This window comes from Lissotriton vulgaris, chromosome 11, assembly GCF_964263255.1.
Source record: "Lissotriton vulgaris chromosome 11, aLisVul1.2, whole genome shotgun sequence".
NCBI classification, from domain to species: domain Eukaryota; kingdom Metazoa; phylum Chordata; class Amphibia; order Caudata; family Salamandridae; genus Lissotriton; species Lissotriton vulgaris.
The window spans coordinates 259,546,112-259,569,804 of NC_141699.1; the positions used below are offsets into that span (position 1 = coordinate 259,546,112).

The window sequence follows — 23,693 nt, forward strand, 5'->3', positions numbered from 1 at the left end:
CGTTGCAAAAGGATAATTTGCAGGATATTGCGGGTGTTGGCGCGGAGCACACACTCGTCTTACATCGACGCTGGCAAGCTCCGCCCCCCATCCCACTGCTTCTATTCTCAACCTTATGCCTCCTTTGTGCAGTGCTGGCCTGCCTCTGCTACTTTTATCTGGAGTCTGCCTGTACACCTTATTTCTACCTGTGTCCACTTCTGTCATCAGAAGTCTCTCTTCCATCCTTTACTTGTCCATTCAATAATCCATCATGGAATTCAAGCACTCATTCATACATATATTAATTCCCCAGTTATTCATCAATGTACTGAGTCGTGTATCCTTTCATCCAACCTTTCAATCATTCTGGAATATTTCCACCCTTGTCAAAAAAACAAAACCCACAAAGATTCACTTTGGTTTTTAAAAGGCCTGATTTATTTGCTTTGGTCGGGCATTTTGTTGGCTGTACTGCTAATGGAGTTTTCCACTGTGGAAGAGTAGACTTCTGATAAAATATGGCTAAAACATTCAAAGAAGGCTGTCCATACATGCACTGGTGGCCAGCTATATATGTTTTCTTGGCATGCTTTATCATTGCTTTCAAATCCAATTTCACAACTGTTACTTTCAACATGTCACATCTACACCACCTTGAAATGGTAATTTAAGAATAAACTAAGTAGAAAAACATACGAAGATGTACTCCCGAAAAGATAGACCTATTGGCTTTAAGAATGCTTGTTTTATTGTTAGCTTCTTCTACTAGAATTTGTATCGTATATAAATAATATTGGTGTATAGCTTGTTATAAACTTACCAAATCTGTAATGTGTGTCATACACAATAATCTGGGTGAACAGTTGTGAATACGTTTATTTTGGAATGTAGGCTATAGGACTTACTTTTTCCACGGACAAAGTTTGATACTGTGTGTCTTTTGGATAGCCGAGTAGCGGTCAGATGGCCAAGTGTTAGTAATATAAGTAGTCAATGTGATTGTTTTCTGCCTCTGGCCACAATGCTCCTGCCTTTCTTCTGACTCACTAGTATGTAGAAGGGCAAGGTTGTCTTTACTCGTGGATATTGAGCGATTGGGCATTTATGAATGATATGCTGTCTCTGGCATTGTAAGTCATTGTGGTCGCCTCCATAGTTAGTGAGATGTTTCTATTGGCTGATGTTTAGCCTTACCTTTCTGCCTACTGTTTCTTTGCTGTAATGTTTGTCGCTGTTAAGGGATTCATATGTTCTCTGTCCATCCTTCCTGCAGATATTATGTTCAGCCGCAATGGGTTTTCGACTGTGTCAATGCCAAGATCCGCCTTCCTGTGTCAGATTACTTCCCAGGTGTGATGCTGCCTCCACACCTCTCACCCTTTGTGGAAGAGAAAGAAGGAGACTACATTCCCCCTGAGAAACAGAAGTTGCTAGCTTTGCAAAGGGGTGAACATTCAGGTAACTAGGATTGTTTTAGTGAAGATGAAGTCAAGTTTAGTGTGTCTGTGCGAGGGGATGTGTCAGAATATGGTAATGCTTTGAACAAATGGAGCTGTAGAGTCACAGCATTGACAGTGCTGCAGAACTGTCCTTCCAAAATGTTTCCCTGTACTTCTATCCTGTATTCTCTTTGGTTCTAGTTGCCAGTCCTGTTGCTTCTCCTTGCCTGTGTTAGGGGATTCCAGTTGTGCCATAGTGGTTTTGTGATGTTCCAATTTCCAATTTCCAATGTAAAACATTTATAGAGCGCAGCGTGCACCGTACGGTTTCTTGGCGCTAGTAGAGAGTTAGGCAACTGAGTCAAAGAAATAAAAACCTGTCGTAGAGGAGAAGGGAAGTTACATGAGGAAGGCCTGTTTGAAAAGAAACGTTTTAAGGTCTTTACGGAAAGAGAGATAATGAGTGGCAGAGCGGAGGTGATCGGGGAGGGAATTCCAGAAGGTGGGCGCTAAGGTAGAAAAGGTGGATACACCCCACTTTTTCCGTTTGAAACTCGGGATTTGAAGGAGAGACTTGGAGGAAGAACGAAGCTCTCTGGTGGGGACGTAATCTTTTATTAGCGAGGAAATGAAGGCGGGGGCAGTGCCTTGACGAGCCTGGAAGACCATGCAGCCGATCTTGAACAGGGAACGTTCCTTAACAGGGAGCCAGTGAAGCTCCGTGAGGAGGGGTGTGGAGTGATGATAGCGTGGAAGACCATAGACCAACCGGGCCGCCTGGTTCTGGACCATCTGAAGCCTCCGCAGGCTGTATGCTGGGATGCCGTTGTAAAGGGCATTGGCATAGTCCAGCCGTGATATCACCAGTGCGGCCATGATCAACTTAAGTGCCTGGGGAGAAAAGAAACGGGAGACAGTGCGGATGGTTCGGAGGGTGAGGAAACAAGAGGAGACTACCGAGCTAATTTGTGAATGGAGGGTGAGCTGGTTGTTCATTTTAACACCCAGTGTTTTGACCGTGGTTGAAGGAGTGGGGGAGGGGCCAAGAGTGGGGGGCCAGAAGAGAGAGTTCCAGGGACTGGAGGAACCACCGGTGAGAACCAACTCGGTTTTATCCAGGTTCAATTTAAGATGGTTGTGGTTCATCCAGTCCCTGATGAATGTCATGGTGAACTGAAAATTAGAGACAGAGAGGGGAGAAGAGGATAGATCAAAGATGAGCTGGAGGTCATCCACATAATTGTACACAGTGACCTCCAGCTGCTGAAGAGCGAAAATAAGAGGAAAGATATAAAGATTGAAAAGTAAGGGAGAAAGAGAGGAGCCCTCGGGGACACCACAGGTGACAGGGAGTGGGGTGGCTGTGAAGTCTCCTAGCCGGACCGCCTGGGTGCGGTCCCTCAGGAAGGAGGAGAGCCAAATCAGGGCTGAACCCTCAATTCCAGCCGCCTTGACACGGGACAGTAAGATGGTATGGTCCACCGTGTCAAAGGCGGCGGAGAGATCGAGGAGTACCAGCGCCTGGTGTTTGTTGTTATCCATGCCCTTCCTGAGTTTATCCAAGACCGAAACCACAACTGATTCGGTCAAGTGCCTGGGGCGGAAACCTGCCTGGCGAGAGGCCATTCCCCCATTGACCTCTACGTGGGCGCTGAGTACCGCGGTGACATGGCGTTCCAGCACCTTGCCCAAATAGGGCAGCAGGGAAATGGGGCGGTAGTTGGCTGAGTTGGACAGATCAGCGCCAGGTTTCTTTAAAATAGGCACTATGGTGGCTGATTTGAGCGCAGGGGTCACTACTCCCTGCGCAAGAGAGCTGTTCAGGAAAGTAATGGGGGGTTCTGGGCAAGAAGAGTAGATTTGTTGCAGGATACGTGCCAGACAGATGTCTGCCGGGGAACCCGACTTTACTTTGGGGAGTATCTCCAGGAATATTGCCTCAGTGAGGGGGGGAATGGAAGTAAGATGACTTTGAACAGTGGGAGGGGTCAACAAAGGTGGACGAAGGGGGGGGGATGTTGGCCTTGATGGTAACGATTTTGTCCAGGAAGTAAGTGTTAAGTTGATCGCATAATGATTGGGATGGAGGGATTTGGGGTGAAGCTCCCTCGGAATAGGCCAGGTCCTTCACTATACCGAAGATTTCCCTGGGTTTGTTTTCGGCTGACATAATTTTTGTTGAAAAATAGGTGGGTTTGGCGGAGAGGATTGCAGTTTTGTATTTAGCAAGTGATGTAAGATAGAGGATTTTTAGTGACGGGCAATCATTTTTTCTCCACTGCCTCTCTGCCTGTCGGACTGTCAGTTTTAGCTTTTTTAGGTGGTCGTTGAACCATCTGTTGGAGTCCTGGAGACCATACGTTGATTGGCCTTATATCATGACAGTCGAGTAGTATATCATTCAAACCTTAACGCCTTCATTCCCGTTTCCGGAAAACGGCAGTGTCGGAAAAACCTACCTATTTTTGAAATAGGTCTTTTTCAAGCTTGAATGTATCTGTAAACGGTTTCTTTGAATTACTACCCAGTTGTGCTACAAAGTAATCTTTGTGTTTTCACTTTCCTGTGCTGACATGGCACAAGCCGTGGACATCCCGCAGCATAGTCGCATTGCGGTGCGTGACCATTTGCGGACTTATGATGTTCCTGTGGAAGGCTTGGCTGTCGTTCTGGTAGTGAGTGCGGAACATGATTACCAGTACGAACTGTTTTATTCGTGGGTGACATTTCCGCCAGTGGACGCTAATTCTGGAGTGTTCCATTCATACACTGTTTCAGCTGTACCGGCTGCGTATGCTCCGTACAGAGCACTGGAGGTTCCTATTGATGCTTGGCAGCATGGAGTTTGGTTTGGTGGCGCCCTACCACACGCTTTATCCGCTTCAAGGTTAGGTCCTTTGTCCATTCCGGGCACGCTTTGGCTGGATTCACTCCTCACCCTCAACGCGCCACTTGTAACGTGGCTGATCTGCGGCGGCTTCATGAAGTCGCGGTAGAAGTGATTAGAGCGCTTGTTCATTACACTAGCCGTAATGTTCAGGACGCGGCCCCTAGGGGTGCACAGCTTCGTGCAGAACATGCTGGTCTGAAAATCAATCCGGTCATGGTGAATTCCGTGATGGGTAAAAAGCCCCAGGACAAGGATGATTTTCCGTTCTGGCTTGCTGAGAAATTCGGCCAGCTGGAAGCTGTGTTTCCCAACACGAGTCCGGGTGATAAACACCGGATTCTTACACTAAGTTTACCGAAAGATTTGGCACCTGAACTTGTTGACTGTGAGACCTGGGGTAAGACTTTTGCAGCGGTCTATTCGAGGTGCTATGGCACCCCGTCTGTGACCAATCTAGGTGCGGTCCTTAAACGTGTTCAAGACTAACACGGACCGGAGTCGGCTGTTGAATTGGGTATGCGCCTGTGTGGCTCCTTTGATGTAGTTTGCGATCTGATCCTTGCGAATGTCAAGGGGGATGCAGTGAACTTTCAGGTTGCTAACGCATTGGCGTTGGTTCCCGAGGCCGAAAGACCCCGACGGTTGGCAAGGATAATTGTGGCTGCTTATAAAAGTGTTGTCACCAAGCCACGAGATTCCTTTACGGTCTCAGCCGCAGCCTCAACCTCAATATCCCATACGGCGTGAAGCCAAAGCTTCAGTCGCGGCTATCCTTGAACAATTGGAATATCAAGGTGTAATTGAAACGTGTGTGTCACAGATGAATAACCCCCTTTTTACTGTAAACAAGCCGGACGGCTCATATCGTTTGGTTTTGGATTATAGGCATTTGAACTCGCATTGCCGTAACTGCGCAGTACAGAATACCATACTATGTTCAGCATTTAATCTTTCTAGCTCATGACTGAATTCTAGGGCGTGCTTTCTAACTTTTATAAAGGAATGCACACAGCTTATTAGTAACAAAATGCAGAGTGAAAAAAGAATAAAAGGGTAGGATTGGAGGAAGAGCTGCATGGTCATATGATGACATTTGAATGTGATATATGCCATTGAAAAGTAGAAAAGTGATTTGCTGCATCCACAGTATTTGGTATTCACAGTGTTTGCTGCCTCATCCAGCCTCCCTTCACGGAGTGCATTGTAACCTTGATGTCCTAGCTTTTTCCTTATTTATGTTATGTCTTGTCTGCCAAGTAGAAGTGAGGTAGTTGCTGCTGAGAGCTATAGCAGTGTGTGTCCTTCACCTAGAGGCACAACAGACCCCAAGCAAGCACCATGCTTGGAGCCATTCCATTGTAGAGTTGAATGATTTTGCTTACTGGACGTTTTAGGTCCCTGCTTTAAATGAGGAAAGTGTAACTTGAAGTCCGACAAATGCACATGCTGTTGAGTAAAATGCAGTTTTGGCTGATTATGTCACTGTTAACATTGGGCTACTTGACAGCTAAGTGTAGTTTATGTCCTAGGATTTGGTGCAAAATTAGGATGCAGGAGTCTAAGAGATGCACAGTGTTGTAAAGTAGAGTCACAACACGTAGGACTAGGGGTGGGAGAAAAAGGCCGCTGCGCCTGCATACTTTTTAAAAAATATATTTTTATTAGCATTTTGTTTATTATACTCTTGCATCACAATTTTCAGCCAATGTACATTAATTAAATATGAAGTATAGACATGTATTCGGAGTGATAGAAGGAGAACAAAAGAGGGTATAAGCCGTTCACGGGTAGATTTCATATTAGCATCCTAGTAAGGTCTTCATACATAACCTTGAACAATAGTCTGTAAACACATGCGTCTGGTGTAATAGCGGTCTGTGTGGGGTGCTCTTCGTGCTTGCTATTTTGTTCTTATATATAACCATTTTTTATAAAGATAGTAAACTAATAACTGCTTCTTGCCCCAGTATTGGAACTTTCATAGATTCCCATGCTTTGTATCATTCCCCGTCGTCGGAATGGGAGCCTCGGTAAATAGAAAATACCATAGTAGTAAGCACAAAGTGAAAAAATAGGCCTAGGCCTCATCTCAGTTTGTAGCTTATCCACCTCTTTTTGTAAAAGAGACCAAAATTTTGCAGTAGCCAATCAGAGCAGCCTCACCCCATAGAACCTTCCTGAGAGAAGCTCAGAGCCTCAGATTTTCTACCGCACGTTGTGCAAGGGAGTCTCCATTGAGCTCTGCTCAGTTTTCTTCAGTTTTCTTGTTATTTCTTCAACTACTTGGATATTTTCTCATCATGTCGGAGAAGAAAGCCCTTTTTAGAGCCTGTGCCACCTGCTCTAAAAAGAGGTTGTTTGTCGAGGACAAACACGAGGATTGTATCTACTGCCTGTATCCGGACCATAAACCAACAGGCTGTCCGATTTGCAGATCCTTCTCAGCAAAGACCTTGAGGGACAGGGAAGGACGTCTCCTCACATGGCTTCAAAAGATGAAGGACCGGAAGGATATTATCTCTTCGGACAGTGAGGGCTCCTCGTCGATGGTGTCATCCAGGAAGTCTCTGAAGAGGGGTAGGTCCCCCCCTTTCTGCTTCAGACGAGTCCCGTCACAAGGCCTTACCAGGGACCTCTGATAGGTCTGACAGGCCTGCTGCCCAAAAATCTCCTCACCACGGTGAAAAGGAGAGGCAGGGTAAGCCTGAGGAACAACAGTCCTCAAAGAAGGTGAAAAAGTCTTCAACAATCTCTTCACCTCCCTCGGAGAAGGATCGAGGGGTCAAGAAGCCTTCAACTCCTGTTCAGGAGGTCGCTTCAGACAAAAGGCAGAAGTCGTCGACGATTAAACTATCAGGTACGTCGTCGACGAGTGTTAAAAAGGACTACTCTGCCAAGGTTGCCTCGTCGACGGGCTCGTCGACGACTGCTGTGTCGACGACGCCTACACCGTCGACGGTTTTCAAGGCTCCAGATTCCTGTTCGTCGTCGACGAGGGTGACCATCTCTACGTCGACGACAATGACTGCAAAGCTGGCGTCGACGGCGGTGTCGAGGACGACTTCGACGACGACGATGTCGACGACGCCGGTTACCATGTTGCTGACGACGAGCTCGTCGACGATCCCGTCGACGATACCACCATCGTCGTCGATGAGTTCCACCTCGTCGACGACGCAACCCCCGACGACGAGGACAGTGTGTACGTCTGCACTTCCACCATCGACGCAGACCCATAAGAGCTTGCCGTCGACGGCCTCGTCGTCGACGACGGAATTTTCTGAAAAACATGTTTTTTCGCGTAAAAGGAGGCAAATAACGCCAGAGATGACGTCTCCTCGCCAGGTTCAGAGATTACCACCTAGCCTACTGTTGGAAGAGGACTCTGATGAAGAGACTTTTAGTGAATTTGGGCAAGCCTATAGCCCATCTGACCTCCAGGTTAAGGTTCAGGAGGTTAGCTCTGAGGAAGAGCAGATGGAACGACAGCACTATGTTCCAGAACATTATTATGCGGAGGAGCGCGCTACTACCAGGCACATGCCTTCACAGCAGCCTGTGCTTCAGGTACCTGAAGGGATGGTGGCAATACCATCCACCTTAGTTGCGGATTTACAACTTATGTTGCAGGACTACCGGCAACGTTTCCCTGCTCCTCCAGAAACCCAACAAGTGCGCCCCCCAACACCTCCGCCTCAGACATTACGACCTGTGGCAGACCTTTCTTTGCCTCCAAGAGAGCGTGCCACTGAGCCGGAAGTGCACCCACAAGAGGTGGTACAGGTGCAGGATACTGATGATGACGCTGCTTCTTCAGATGCAGACCAGCAAGCGGATCCTGATCAAGATCAACAGGCGCCGTGGAATACTGCTGATCCTATAGATCCGGACAACACAGATCCAGATAACAATACTTCGCCTCCAGCGGACGTTGGAGGGTTTCACAACCTAATGGACAGGGCATCCAAAAGATTTGGTCTCCCAGTGACCACGGTTCAATCGGATTGCTTCTTGTATGACTTTAAAGAACCATTCAGAAAATCAGTGAGGTCCATACCGATCATTGAGCATGTCTGGTCTGAGGGCTTGAAGGCTATGCATAATCCGGCCACAGTCCTCCCGGTGCTACCGAGACTGGAAAAGAAGTACAAGGCACCTGATGGCAGTCCGGCATGTTTGCTTGGCCAACCGAAACCGGATTCAGTCATTTCTCAGGCCGCCCAGAGCAAATCCAAGAATCCTTCTACGCCGATGACTACACCGCCGGATAAGGAGGGCAGGCGCCTAGACAATGTAGGCAAAAGATTTTCGGCTATGGCCAGTCTCCTGGTTAGAGCAGCCAATGCTTTAGCGATTCTGGGACGCTATGATCGGCAAATGTGGTGCGACCTTGCTCCATTTGTAGAAGAACTGCAGGATTCTTCTAAAGAGGAGGTAAAGAAGATTTTGCTCGAAGGGGAACGGGCCTCTTCGGAGGTCATTGATGTGGCAATGGATATAGCGACCACCGCATTCCGAGCACTTGCCGGCTCGGCGGTTCTGCGACGCCAAGGGTGGTTAAAGGCCACATGGTTCAGGCAGGAGGTGCAGAATAAGATCTTGGATCTACCATACGACGGTGAGATGCTGTTTGGCAAGCACGTCGATGAGGCCCTGCAAGGCATCAAAAAGGACACGGATACAGCTAAGTCCTTGGGTACATTACAGTATCGTAAAGTGTCTTTCAGGGGGGCTAGAGGTAGAGGTTTTTCTTCTTATCGTGGAGGAAATCAAAATCGCTACTCTTCTGGAGCACAGTCCAGCCAGACGTATAAGCCTCAATACTCTCAAAGAGGTTCTTTCTCTCGCCAGCAGCCTAAAGGACGTCAGGGGCAGCAAAGAAGAGACAACACCAGGAAACAATAGCGGCCAGGTGGCTCTTTCCACTGTTCCTGTTCCCTCATTCACATCAGTGGGGGGCAGGATTGCCCATTGCCTAAACAACTGGATGATTATTACATCGGATCAGTGGGTCCTACAGATTGTCAGAGAAGGACACACATTGGAGTTTCAAGACCTTCCTCCAACGAGAGCGCCGGATGCCTTCCCTCCCAAACATCTCAGGCTCCTTCATCTCGAAGCCCACCAACTTTTCACCAAGGGGGCGGTAGAGCCTGTACCCCTTTCGCAGAAGGGGAAAGGGTTCTATTCCAGGTTCTTCCTGGTTCGGAAGACAAAGGACAAGTGGCGTCCAATTTTAGATCTACGGCAGCTCAACACTTATCTCGTGAAGTTGTCCTTCAGGATGGTCACTCTTCAAGACATCCTTCGTCTGCTCGATCCAGGGGATTATATGGCGACCCTAGATTTGGAAGACGCCTACTTCCACGTTCCAATTCATCCAGCTCACAGGCAATATCTACGATTTGCAGTGGGCAAGAGCCACTTTCAATTCAAAGTACTGCCATTTGGTCTACGGTCCGCCCCGCGGATCTTCACAAAGATTCTGGCTCCGGTGGCAGCTTTTCTCAGGAAGCAAGCAATTCAAGTATTTCCATACCTGGACGATTGGCTGCTAAAGGCTCCATCTGTTCTAGAAGCGTCCAATGCAGTACGGACATGCAAAGATCTGTTCGAGCGACTAGGTCTTCGACTCAACAGGGAAAAATCGGTTCTATGCCCATCCAAGTCAGCGAGGTTCCTAGGGGCCATCCTGAACACAGACAGCTGCTTAGCCCTCCCATCGGAGGAACGCCAGAACAAACTAATGTGTTCAGCTCGTCTTCTCCAATCTCGAAAGACACTGACAGTCCGCAGGTACAAATCGCTTCTCGGATCGATTTCATCTTGCATACCTTTAGTTCCGCACTGCAGGCTCAGGATGCGTCCACTACAAGAGCAATTGGACAGACAGTGGCAGCAGGTCACAGGATCCTTCGACGACAGGATTGTCGTTACCCAGGAAATGAGGAAAGCAGGCAGCTGGTGGTTGCTGAAAGACAATCTTTCCAAGGGATTGTCGTTCCGACTTCCACCATCTCCCCTTATTTTAACAACGGATGCTTCCATGGAAGGATTGGGAGCGGTCCTCCAAGAGCTAAAGATCAGCGGTCATTGGAGTCCAGTACAGAGCAAGTTCCATATCAACCTCCTGGAACTTCTCGCTATCCGTTTGGCTCTGCAAGCTTTTCTTCCGAGGATTCGCAACCGTGCAGTGCTGGTTCGTACGGACAACACCACAGCCATGCACTACATAAACAAACAGGGTGGAACAAGATCCTCCACCCTCTCCAAGGAAGCCCAGACGCTGTGGAATTGGTTAATCCAGAACAATGTATCCCTCTCAGCGGAACATCTAGCGGGGACACTCAATGTCAAGGCAGACGCTTTGAGTCGCCAGAGAACAGTCTCTCACGAGTGGGAACTGGATCAAACAGTTCTGGAGGAACTCTTTGCACGATGGGGGACACCATCCATCGACCTGTTTGCGACTCCCCAGAACGCCAAATGCCTGTCCTTCGCAAGCAGGGTTCACCATCGGGAATCCTTGGGGAATGCGCTTTTGATTGCCTGGTCAGGCGCCTTTGTTTACGCCTTTCCTCCCATTCCACTGATTCCGAGGTTGATCAGCAAACTCAAGGTGGAACCGTGCAGGATGATTCTGATCGCTCCAGCATGGCCCAGACAATTTTGGTACTTGGAACTTCTTCTCCTCTCCCAGGACCAGCCAGTTCTCCTGCATCCTGTTCCAACTTTACTAACAATGTCTCACGGACAGGTTCTACATCCGGACTTGAAGTCACTGCGATTGACAGCGTGGCTCCTGAGTTCAGAGAGTTCCAAGGTTTAGATCTCTCAGGGGAATGTAGACATTCTGGCTCAGGCTCGAGCCCCTAGTACCAACAAGACCTATCGTGCTAAATGGAAGAGATTCTGTGTTTGGTGCCGGAAGGAAGGTTTACACCCATATACTTCTTCTCCGCACAAACTCTTGCCTTACATACTTTCATTGGCGAAATCTGGATTGGCTCCATCTTCTGTAAAAGTCCATCTGGCAGCCATCTCTAGATTCAGACGTTCATCTTCAGGGCCTTCCCTATGGTCAGCGAGGATTATCAAACAGTTCCTGAAGGGTTTATTCAGGGTCTTTCCTCTGGTCCGGCCGCCACCACCGGCCTGGCATTTGAATCTAGTTTTGTCATCTCTCATGAAAGCCCCTTTTGAGCCTGTTCATAAGTCTGACCTTAAGTTTCTTTCCTGGTAACTGGCTTTTCTCTTGGCCCTGACATCGGCTCGAAGAGTAAGTGAGCTCCAAGCTTTCCCGATTGAGGAACCATTTCTCCAGTTTAAGAATAATGTTCTGATTCTACGAACAAATCCTAAGTTTATCCCGAAGGTGCCTTCGGAATTCCACCTAAATGTGCCGATAGTCTTGAAACCATTCTTTCCGAAGCCTTCTACACCCGCGGAAAGAACTTTGCACTCTCTGGACATTCACAGATGCCTGAAATTCTACCTGGAACGAACAAAACATTTCAGGAAATCTTCACAGCTCTTAGTTTCCTTCAGTGCTCCACGCAAGGGTTGTCCAGTTTCTAAAGCTTGTATTTCCCGTTGGATTGCCAGTGCTATACAATTTTGCCACCAGGCGGCTGGGAAACCTCTGCAGCGAGCAGTTCGTGCTCACTCCACCAGATCAATGGCTTCTTCTGCGGCTCTATTCGCAGGAGTCCCTATCAAGGACATTTGCAGGGCAGCAACGTAGAGCAGTGTCCACACCTTCACCCGCCACTACTGTTTGGATTCTTCTGTGAAGGAGGATGCGGCAGTGGGCCAAGCAGTTCTGAGGAATCTGTTCCAATAAGTCGGTGAGCTTTCCTTTTCTATCCCGCCTTCCTATCCGCATATTTTGTATTGCTGTGTTCTTGTTGTCTTTTATGATCCTAATGTGTTCTGCTTTTCTGATCAGAGATGTATCACATTTTCAGGTTCATATGTGGCAAAATATGCGTTTTCTGTTTACTGCTGGTTACTCTGATACAAAGCATGGGAATCTATGAAAGTTCCAATACTGGGGCAAGAAAACAAGTTACTTACCTGTAACTTTGGTTCCCCAGTATTGGTAACTTTCATAGATTCCCATGCGCCCACCCACCTCCCCTGGGAAAGCTCAGTCTTCTGGTCTTGGTGGATAGCTGTTCACAACGGCTACGAAAATCTGAGGCTCTGAGCTTCTCTCAGGAAGGTTCTATGGGGTGAGGCTGCTCTGATTGGCTACTGCAGAATTTTGGTCTCTTTTACAAAAAGAGGTGGATAAGCTACAAAATGAGATGAGGCCTAGGCCTATTTTTTCACTTTGTGCTTACTACTATGGTATTTTCTATTTACCGAGGCTCCCATTCCGACGACGGGGAATGATACAAAGCATGGGAATCTATGAAAGTTACCAATACTGGGGAACCAAAGTTACAGGTAAGTAACTTGTTTTCTTCCTTGGGTCAACATCCATATTAATCCTCTGTTATCCATATTAATCCTCTATTATCCATTCTATTCGCCGGTCATGTTTCCTACCAATATCAGGGGTTCGAGGGGCAGGATAGGACCCCTAAACTTGCTGTCTGTGTGCGGCCTCACTATGCGTAGCAAGTGTCTAGTAATTTACTAGGGTGGTGTCTGGGGGAGTGGATCCCATCGTCTTCCACTCATCTGGTAATCTCCGGTTGAGTTCTCACTAGCCCCAGATATTCGGGCCTCCCACGCTCTCATTACTTCTGCCCAGGATTCCGCCAAAGACATTGCGCCCTTTACTAGTTATATCCTCTCGTGCCAGCGCCCTTTCCTCTGCTCTAGCCCAAATCGAAACTTCACTCTCCAATTCAGACACTCTAGGGCCCACAGTTGCACACCACCTGACCAGGAGCAAGGCCAGGTCGACAAACCTATGTCCAATATTTTTCTTTTAGCTTTTGGCCGCGGGAATAGCCTGAACAGGCAAACCTCCGGCCACACTTTAGGGTGCGTGCCAGAACTCCATTCAGTATTTCTATGAACCTAAGCCAGTAGCTCAGTCACCGGCATCCTCCAACCATCCATCTCCTCCCATCAAGCGTGGCACACTTAGTTCATCATCCACTATTAGATTTGCACGTTTTTAATGAGTTAACTGACAATAGTGGAGTAAAAAAAAGAAAATGGCAATGCACTGTTGTCGGAAAGAGGCACCATAACTGTTGAACAATAATATGAAGACACGTTGTTTGAAAGCCTTTATGTTCTAGTGAACAAAACTGGAATTAGGGTTGTAATGGACGGATGGGGAGACTTGTAGGCTAGTATTGCAGTTTTATGAGCAGAAAATAAAGCAGTCTGAACAAGCCTGTTGTGTTGGTTGGCATTTAACAATGGATGGGTTGAAGTAACATGGCAGTTCCAGTACTTGTAAAGATTGTACCTTTGGGCATGATCAAAACGTGTGACATTTGATGTCATTTAAGAGGAGTAATCTAAAGTCTCTGGATCATTTTGAACTGGCTTTAATTTGGAGATGTCCTTAATAAAATCTTAAAAGGAATATGTATTTCGCAAACCAACTAATTAGTTGTTTGAGTCCATGGGTATTGAATGCATGTCAGCCACTGTTCCCTGGTGATGGACGTATCTTTTTTTTTTTTTTAAATACCCTTTCATCCTTTTAGGACATTTCAATGTGGATCTCCTTGATTTCCTTCATGTCTTTCTGTATCGGCCAGGTAGTGTCCTTTATACTCCTCACTAAGTTCTGACAGGGTTTGTTCTTCGTGATTTGGGGGGTTGTTGAGCATATCCAGTGTCCTGCTTTCAGCCGTTGGAGAAGGATCATCTCAGCTGCACAGTATCCAAGTTTGAAGTCGCAGCAAGCAAGCCTGTAGGTGCTGTACACAGAGTCCACTCAGATTGCGACCGAAAGGAACTGTGGCTTGAAAAACTGATTTCACTGATGTAGCGTACATTAAGTGTATTTCCTTACCACACTATCACCATTCCTATGGTTCTGAAGTGCTTTCGTAACTGTGCCATTGAAGATCATGGGATCTGCCTAGACTGGCATTATTGTGCATGGTTACATTTCATATTGTTTAGAGGTGAGTCATATTGGATAATGGCCGGTAAACGTGAAATAGACTAGTGTAGAGTTTAGTGATGGAGTGTAGATATGAAGATGAGTAGGTCAATAGGCATATATCCATCCAAGTGTCTTGAGGTTGTATTGTGCATCTGGTGCCAGGAGATGGGTGTTAGGAATATAACATGGTTGGCATTGTAAACGTTTTACAACAACAACAAGTGAGGAGGGTCTAAGGGCAGGTTTACCGACCAGCCAGATATACGCCCCTAACACAATATATCACAACAAATGATATCTGGGGGTCAAAAAAGGAAAAGAGAGTTTGACAGTAAGAACCACAATACCAAAATACACAGACCAGTATCAGTGACAAATAATAGTTAAAGAATGGTCAAGTCAAGACTCAAGAGTACTAGGAGAAAAATATTGTTCCCATCAGAAGCCACACTGTACCGCCCTTGTTGTCATCATATGGGATCTCCTTACCCAGGAGACAAGACGGCCGGTAAACATTCCCGTGACCGAAATGTGGTATGAGGGTAGAACAGAGGAGTGTGGTAGTGGCTAATGAAAAAAGCAGTGTAAGGTGATTTGGAGTGGAAAAGTGAAGGGTACTAAAATTAGGTGAATGGGTGGAAAAAAGCAATTTATTAGTAACCCCCAAACCCTAAGGTTAAAAAGGCAGGTGTGGGTGCAGGTTTTAAATAATAACCGCACTTATAGGTGGGCGACATGTTTCAGCATATTATAAGATTTTCTTAATGCATTCCTCAGGACCTATAAATAATACACTACTGCTTTTAGAAAAATAAATAAATTAAGAAAATATCACCTGGAAATCCAGTCTGAAGACTGCCTGGAGACGCCGACGGTTAGAGCGGTGCTCCTTTTACCTGCGCTGCAGCCAGGTGGGGTGAAGCTCCTCAGCCTACACGCAAGGTATATGGTTGAGTACGCCTGGATTTCCAGGTGATATTTTCTTAATTTATTTATTTTTCTAAAAGCAGTAGTGTATTATTTATAGGTCCTGAGGAATGCATTAAGAAAATCTTATAATATGCTGAAACATGTCGACCACCTATAAGTGCGGTTATTATTTAAAACCTGCACCCACACCTGCCTTTTTAACCTTAGGGTTTGGGGGTTACTAATAAATTGCTTTTTTCCACCCATTCACCTAATTTTAGTACCCTTCACTTTTCCACTCCAAATCACCTTACACTGCTTTTTTCATTAGCCACTACCACACTCCTCTGTTCTACCCTCATACCACATTTCGGTCACGGTAATGTTTACCGGCCGTCTTGTCTCCTGGGTAAGGAGATCCCATATGATGACAACAAGGGCGGTACAGTGTGGCTTCTGATGGGAACAATATTTTTCTCCTAGTACTCTTGAGTCTTGACTTGACCATTCTTTAACTATTATTTCTCACTGATACTGGTCTGTGTATTTTGGTATTGTGGTTCTTACTGTCAAACTCTCTTTTCCTTTTTTTGACCCCCAGATATCATTTGTTGTGATATATTGTAAACGTTTTGTCAACAATATGGCTTGTAGTCTTATTGCAAGTATGTTGATACGTTTGACCTTCCCATTACCAAAACCAAATGTAGTATGTTGAGACTTCATTCCTCAATTTGCCAAATAGACCCATCACTAGCTGGACAAAAGATATGCCTTAGATTTACTAAACTGAAGATTTGACAAAATATAAAAGGCATTTATGAGGGGAGGTTCAGGACGGATCCCTGAATCATCGGAGTCATGCCACAAAATGTCTGGAGAAATGTCTGCCATACTAAGCACCAGCTACCACATGAGACCTTAACTCAATCATGGTGCTTTTGCTGGTAATCCTGTATAACCTGAGACAAAACGTAACTGCATGTGAGTCGATTTGTATTGCCCTTCAAAGCACATCTGCAGAGGAGACAGTGTGTAACTGCACCCAGAGTTACAAACATACCTTGTGTAATCTAGGCTGCCATGTTGTGTTGTGGCTACGTTTACAATAGTTACAGAAACTGACTCGCCTTCAAACTATGTAAAACGCAACAGAGTGCCTTAATCTCATGACAGTGGTATGTCCAGATGCACCAAGTTAGGGTAGTCAGGAGCTTTAAGCACTTGCAGTCATCTTGATCAGTCTAAACCCCCCTGCTATTCACTGCCTTGCAGAGACATGGCGATATTTGTATGCATTTATAAATAACTGGGTGATTTTTATTAGCCCTTGCAGTTATAGAGATCTTGAAAGTATTCATAATCTGGCAGCAAAGTCTTGTCTTAGAGTTTTGATTGAACCGTCTAAAAGTTCAGCTGTACTCCAGAACTCTTTAAGTTATGGTGGAACTTGTGATATGAATGGCATTGGGGATCCTACCCATTTCCCCAGAGTGAAGACCGCTTCTATCACCCTTCAGCCATCCCTCGTTATTTTTGAAGGGTAGCCAAATTATCATTCTGCATACTTTCTCTGAACACTTGGACCTTAGTTCAGTAGCTAGTCTTAACTTAGTGTAGAACATTCTTAGAAATCTTTCACAAGGTGCCTAGTTGGCCTATGTTGCCGCTTTTCTGAAACTTCTCTCTTGGTTGTGATTTCAAGGTTTCTATACACCAAGAAACTCAGTTACCTTCTGTTATCAGCCCTCTTCTTTTACCAGTTCCTGATCACCTTATTGAGCTCAGCAACCCAGTTTATCCAATGTTTTACAAGCTGATTAAAATAGGGATCTTGAAATGTGATATTTTAGTGATTCTGAGAGGTGAGACGGCTGTGACAGAGAGACTGCAAGCATGTGAGATATCCTGTTAGAGGCTAGGAGAGGCACAGAGTGACCAAGATAGAGAAACTGAGAGACTTGTTGGTGAGACCAAAAAGGAGAGGGGGCGAGACCCTTATAATAGAACTTAATGGAAGTGGCGTCTTCAATTTAATTGTTACATGTCCGTTGATGGTTATCTGGTTTCTTAAATAGAAGAGAGTGCTGAGGAGGAGGAGGAGGAGGAGGAGGAGGAGGAGGAGGAGGAGGAGGAGGAGGAGGAGGATGATGATGATGATGATGATGAAGAGCAGTCTGAAAACGAAGAGGAGGATTCAGAGGACAATGTGCAGCTGAAGAAGATGGAGCAGAAATCGCAAGGCAAGGTAATTATTTACCCTCCAAGATACAAAAGGACTAAAATGTTTAAAGACCAGTGAGTCTGGAATCTTATTCTGTTAAAAACACTCAACAAGTACTCTGGTCTGTTCACCAGAAACACAAGATGCTGCGGACTTGGAGAATAAGGGAATGTCTCTGCTTTAAAAGCAGGTGTCTGTTTAGTATAAAAACTCACCCTTGCGTGGCATACTTTATCATAGGGTTCCACCTTAGGTCACATCAACTGTGTCATGGACTACAACTCTCTTTGGTGCAAGGAGCTCTTTAAATCTTCCTATGTGAGCTGCAGGTATGGGTGGGTGGGCAGAGTGCAAAAAGAAAGGAGGGGATACAAGTTAAAATTACCTTTTGTACAGCAAAGAATAGGATTAAACGAAAAGGGTAGCCAAGAACTTCAACCCTAGTATGAGAGTGTTGTCAACGTAATTCTGCCCTTCTGGTACACTTTATTATAGGTTTAGGACTTAAACCCTTGCTCTAAAATGTTTATGGTCTTATTTGTATCCTCCGGGCAGATGGCCATGGAGGTCGCCAGCGGATTTAAAAAGAAATTTGTAAATTGTGATTGAGACTTCAGTAGGGATCATAAACCTGAGACTATTGGTCTTCCAGGTGGGGGCTGTTGTGGTTTATGGATCCTCAGTAACATATAGGAGTACGTTGTTATCTGATTGTCCATGATAAGGAAGTCAGTCTATATATTGATGATCCACTGCGAGTTTTCTGCTTCCTGCACCAAACTTTTTCTGTAGTCTAGTTATGGGTTCTAATATAAGAGGTGAATAATGGTGCTGATACCCCAACTGTCTTACATTCGTCTCAGTATGTGCTGGGTTCTAGGATGACCATCACATCTCCTTTGTCAGCAGACTTGATGGATCAGTCAATAATTGGTTAGCAATGTCTAGTTCAAAACGTGAGAGGTTGAAGAAGAGAGCTCTGGATGTCTATCTTAGTCTGTTATTGCTATGTGTTGTTGGTCTCCATATTGCAGTGTTTTACTTGCAGAGTAAGACAACAGTGGATTTGTACTCCATATTACTGAACCATTGGATGTACTTTTCTTCTAATTCTTTCATTGTGACACATTTTCTTTTGATAATTTGACTGATCGCAGTTCCTGGCCAATGCCTCTTCACCTAATAAAGTCTATCAGAAGTACAGAAACTTGTTGACTGTACTCTCTTCTTAGGGTTGAAGTTCTTCCCTCCCTCCCTTTTTTTTATACTCTTTTTATTGTAATCCTTTTTATTAAGGCATAGTTCTTCCAGATGATACTTGTACTTCTTAAAAACCAGCAATATACATTTCCAGTACATTATTACAGCAATACAGAATACATCAAAGTCGTGTCCATCACCCCACCCGTCACATACGCACCCCCTCCTAGAGTTCATCTTCCAAACCTTCATCTACCTGGTCCTGCGGTGGTTAACAGATATTGCCCCTGAATGCAATCCATGCCCCCCAGATCTTGCTCCATTTCTTGGGACAACCATGATTAACAAACACTATTCTTTCTGTTATCATTGCCATGTCCATGTCATTGCACCATGGGGTGAGTGTCGGCACTTCTGTTGACCCCCATTTCTGTACAATATTGCGCTTAGCAACTATTAACCCCAGAGTGGCCCAGTCTTGCATAGGATGAGTAAGGTCATTCGGCTCCTATACATTTAACAAGCATCTCTTGGGCTCTGGCATTAATGACACCTCCCCCACTTGCGATACCGTTCTCATTACTTGCACCCAGTAGTCCATGATCTTCTGGCATTGCCATACGGTATGGTAAAAAGTCCCATCCACCCCACATCTCCTTAGGCAGTATGGATGTGATGTTCTACCTATTGTATGCAGGGTGAGTCTAGTAAAATGGACTCAGTGTAGGATTTTGAGTAGTACCAGCCTACGTCGCGAGGGTATACCCACCTCCTTCGGTGAGGAAAGTGCCTCATGCCAGTCCGAGTCGTCAATGTTATCTTCGTCGCGAGACCACTTCCCTCTAAGCAATGTCGTGGGGTCTGAAAGGATAATTAACTTCCGGTAAGTGAATGACGTAGCCTGCTTATGCATGCAGTCCGTCAGCACCTGTCCTCGAGAGGCAAGGCTTCCTGGACCTCAGTACCTGGTGGTAGGGCCGCTGTCAGGGCATGTTTTATCTGTGTGAATCTAAAAAGTTCAGTGGGTGCTAACGCGTATTGCTGCTGGAGGCGCTCAAATGTCATTACCTCCCCCTTGTGCCAAATGTCCCCCACCGTGGAGATGCCAATTGCATCCCACTGGGCAAAGCCCTTGTTATTCCTAAGCCGACCCAGTTTAACCTGCGCCGCGCACCATATGGCAACTGTCTGTTTCGTGGGTCCTATGAGAGATTTGGCTTGCTTCTTATCGTATCGGGGAGATAACATACCACCTGCACCCAAAACCACCCTGTCTGCCTTAAACGCCGGATCCGCCTGGGGGGTGTGTATCCATTGAATGATCACTTTTAATTGTGCTGCCCAGTAATATAACTGTATATTCGGGAGCGCTATCCCCCCCATCGTACCAGCCGCGAACCAACTTAGCCGGAGCTATGCGTGCCAGCTTGTGTCCCCGAAGCAGGTTGGAGATCTGGGCCTCTATTGCCTTAAAGTAGCTTGGGGGCACCGGGAATGGCGTATTTTCCAGCACATACAGAAAACGAGAAAGCGCCATTTTAAAAAGCGCCGCCTTACCCAACAGCGTGAGCGATAATGCCCCCCAGTGTGTGGTCCTTTTCTAAGGCGTTCCAGTGGGGGCAGCAGGTTATTTTTGTAAAAGTCTTCGGAGTTGGCTGTAATATAGATCCCTAAATATTTGAACATACCATCCGCGATCACGAGCGGGCAGTCTTTGGGGAGTTGCGGTAGAGGGCCGTGCAGCACGTATAGTATAGATTTGGACCAATTTATAGTGTATCCTGACGCCTGTCCGAAGAGTTCAAAGATATTCAGGAGGACCAGTATGGAGCGCCTGGGAGATGCCATATATAATAGGACATCGTCCACATACAACTAGATGCGGTCTTCCCACTCTTCCGTCAATCTGATTCCCCGTATCATTTGTTCCCAATGAATCCACGCCACCAATAGCTAGAGTACCAGTGCGGAAAGCAGTGGGGACAGGGGACATCCTTGGCGGGTGCCCCATGCCAGAGGAAAGTCGTCAGAGATGTGCCCATTAACTGTCACGTGAGCTACCGGTTTGGTTTAAAGCAGACGGACCCATGCACTTATTTTAGGGCCGAAGCCTAAATAACGAAGCACTGCAAACAAGAATGGCCACTCCACCATATCGAACACCATTCTCGCGTCCAGGGAGACTATGACCGCTGGCTCCTGAATATATGGGATGCGTGCCATCACTCAATGCAGACGTCTCAAATTTAGTGCTGTTTTTCTGCCTGGCATGAAGCCGGACTGGTCCGGATGTATCACGGTTGCTTTGTGCGGCGTTAGTCTAATTGTCAGCAGTTTTGCGAGAATTTTAGCCTCCGCATTAATCAGTACAATTAGGCGATATGAGGTACAGTCATCACCAGGCTTACCCGGTTTAGGTATTGCCACTATTGTAGCCATTTTCTGATCTAATGGTAACTCTCCCGTCTGTAAACAGTCATTATACATGTGTAACAGGTGGGGGGCAACAATTCCCGACGTTTTCTTTTACAGTTCAACGGGGATGCCATTGGGACCTGCTGCTTTGCCCGACTGCAATGACCCTATCGCCACCTGTAGTTCTTCTACCGTGAGAACTGCTTCAGGGGTGAGCCCAGGCATGGCAATATCTTAAATGCAAGCTAGTGCTTCCTCTACTGACATATCATAGGTCAATGTGTATACCTGCTGAAAATGATGCGCTAAGGCGTGTACTATGGTATGCGGGCCTTTTGTAATTTTCCCCTCTGCCGTCCGAATCCTCGCTATCAATTTGTTACTCTGTTCCCTTTTGTCTAGCCATGCCAAAAGCTTCCCGGCTTTATCCCCAGTCTCATATATCTTGTGTTGGGTAGCCGTCATACGCGACCTGGTCAAGTTTTCAAGATATTTCTTATGCTGCTGTTGTGTAAGACGCAGTTTCTGGGTTGTTGCTGGTGTGGGGTCTCTGGTGTGTTTGGCCTCTGCTTTTTGTAGTACTAGCTCTGTCATGTAGGTCACGCTGCCACTCCCGCTTATGCCCCGTGACCGAGACAATAACCTGCCCCCTGAGGACTGGTTTGTACGCCTCCCACAGAGTAGTTGGGGAGACAAACTGACGCAGCATTCTCCTGAAAATAATGCGTTGTCGCTGTGAGAACAGCTTTTCTAATTTTAGGGACCTGTAGGTAGCCCTGGTAAATGGGATAAATGCGTCACCTAACCTTGTGACAATAAGTGTATAACAGTAGCACTGGGGAATGGTAGGAGATACCATGGGTTTTATCTCTATGCTGTCAACGTTTTGTAGGTGGCAATCCGCTGAAGCTAAGAAATAATCTATCTGGGATAAGCTGTTGTGTACCCCAGAGTGAAAGGTGAATTGATGCGTCGTGGTGTGGTGCCGTCTCCACACTTCTGTAAGCTCAAGTGCCTCCATAAAGCCCCCAAGACGAGATATGCCAGGTGCATGTGTTTTCGCTGGGTGGCGGTCTAGGGTACTATTCATGATTGCATTGCATTAAGGCCCCCCTCCCGATCAATATTTCCCCTTCTGGAAGGTCAAGCAGGAACTTACTAAGAGCTGGGAGCGTCGCTCGTGCAGGGCGGGGAGGAATGTACACGGAGACTATATTTGGATATCGTCCTTCCCATTGGCCTTTAATGGCCGTGAAGCGGCCATGATCGTCCGTTTTTGTGTTAAGCACTATCAGTGGGGATTGTTTTTTAACTAAAATGCCCACCCCCCTTAAGCCAGACGAGAACGATGAGTGCACTATCATTTTGAACCCCCATCTGTCCATACCCTTGCATGCCGTACCAGTAAGGTGCGTTTCCTGTAATAGGGCCACCATTGGCGAGTATCGTTTCAAGCACTGTAGAACTCAACCCCTCTTTATTTTGTTGCCCATACCATGTACATTCCATGTGAGCATGGACAGGGGTGTCACTTAAGTTGTAGGGTGTGCTGCGAGATCAGGGGTAGCTTGAGTTTGTGCTGCCATTTTGGATGATACATGTATGATAAGGTAAGGATTTCCATGTGTACCTTGGTTGCTGGAAAAAGAGGAAGAAAGCCTTATGCCTGGAAACTTTGCTGACAAATAATATAAAAAACGAACATTGCTGAAAAAACAAAACTACCCCTTCGTCCCATACCCGTACCTACCTCACTGTACGAAAATACCAACTCCACCATCCCTCGCCACCCACCCCCCCTCCCCCTCCCCAACCCCCCTGACTTAAAAAGTGATAAACTGTGAAATGTTCAGCATGGTGTTGACGTCTGTGCCTTCTAAGGTAGACCTTGTCCACAGGAGGCATATACAGCCGGAGTATCGCACCTAGTTGCAGACGAGGGCCAGTTCCCGACCAACCCATTGGTGTCCGCTCTGACATCCCACTGTGTGCAGCCCAGGTAGTACAGAAGAAACCCCCAAAAAACAACTGTTCAAAAGTACCCCCCTTGCCTCCCCCTTCCCTGCCAGTCTGATCCCCAACCATCCGCCACCCCAACATAGCAGAGTGCTTCAACCCCATCAACAGTACTTGCGTGTAAGGGGGGAGAAGAGAAGTCCGTGGAGTTCTGCAGTCCATCCCCTCCTCAAGAACAATCTAGAGACTATGGCACACTTTAACCCATTGTCCAGTCTCATTGCTCCGGTCCAAGGCCCTTCCTCTTCGAGCTCGAGGAGCATATCTTATGGGTCTTTAACACTGTTATAATGTTCCTCATGCATGTGGTCAAACCGTGTATCCGTCTTCATGTTTCAGACTATCTCCTTTGTGTAATATTACAACTCGTCAGTCCTCATTGTCAATTCGCTGTGTGCCATCCTCCTCCTGATCCCGTCTGTGGTCTGCTGAGTCTTCTGTTTCTCGGCGCTGTTGCTGTCTTGCAGCCGTCCCTCTAGCCAGTCATGTGCTTCCTCTAATGACTCGAAGAACCAGCTCTTTCCGTCCGCCACC

General features: G+C 46.5%; 1 protein-coding gene across 2 annotated transcripts in view; it reads left to right on the forward strand.

Annotated features, from left to right (window-relative positions):
- PES1 (pescadillo ribosomal biogenesis factor 1) overlaps window positions 1–23,693 on the forward strand; it is a 163,957-nt gene that overhangs the window by 111,198 nt on the left and 29,066 nt on the right. The window contains exons 12-14 of one of the 2 annotated variants that reach the window (XM_086943193.1): window positions 1,256–1,440; window positions 17,383–17,393; window positions 17,430–17,552. In XM_086943193.1, coding sequence (XP_086799319.1) covers window positions 1,256–1,440; window positions 17,383–17,393; window positions 17,430–17,552 — 319 coding nt within the window. Of the gene's footprint in view, window positions 1–1,255; window positions 1,441–17,382; window positions 17,553–23,693 lie in introns of both variants that reach the window. The other variant, XM_086943192.1, reaches the window with a different exon arrangement.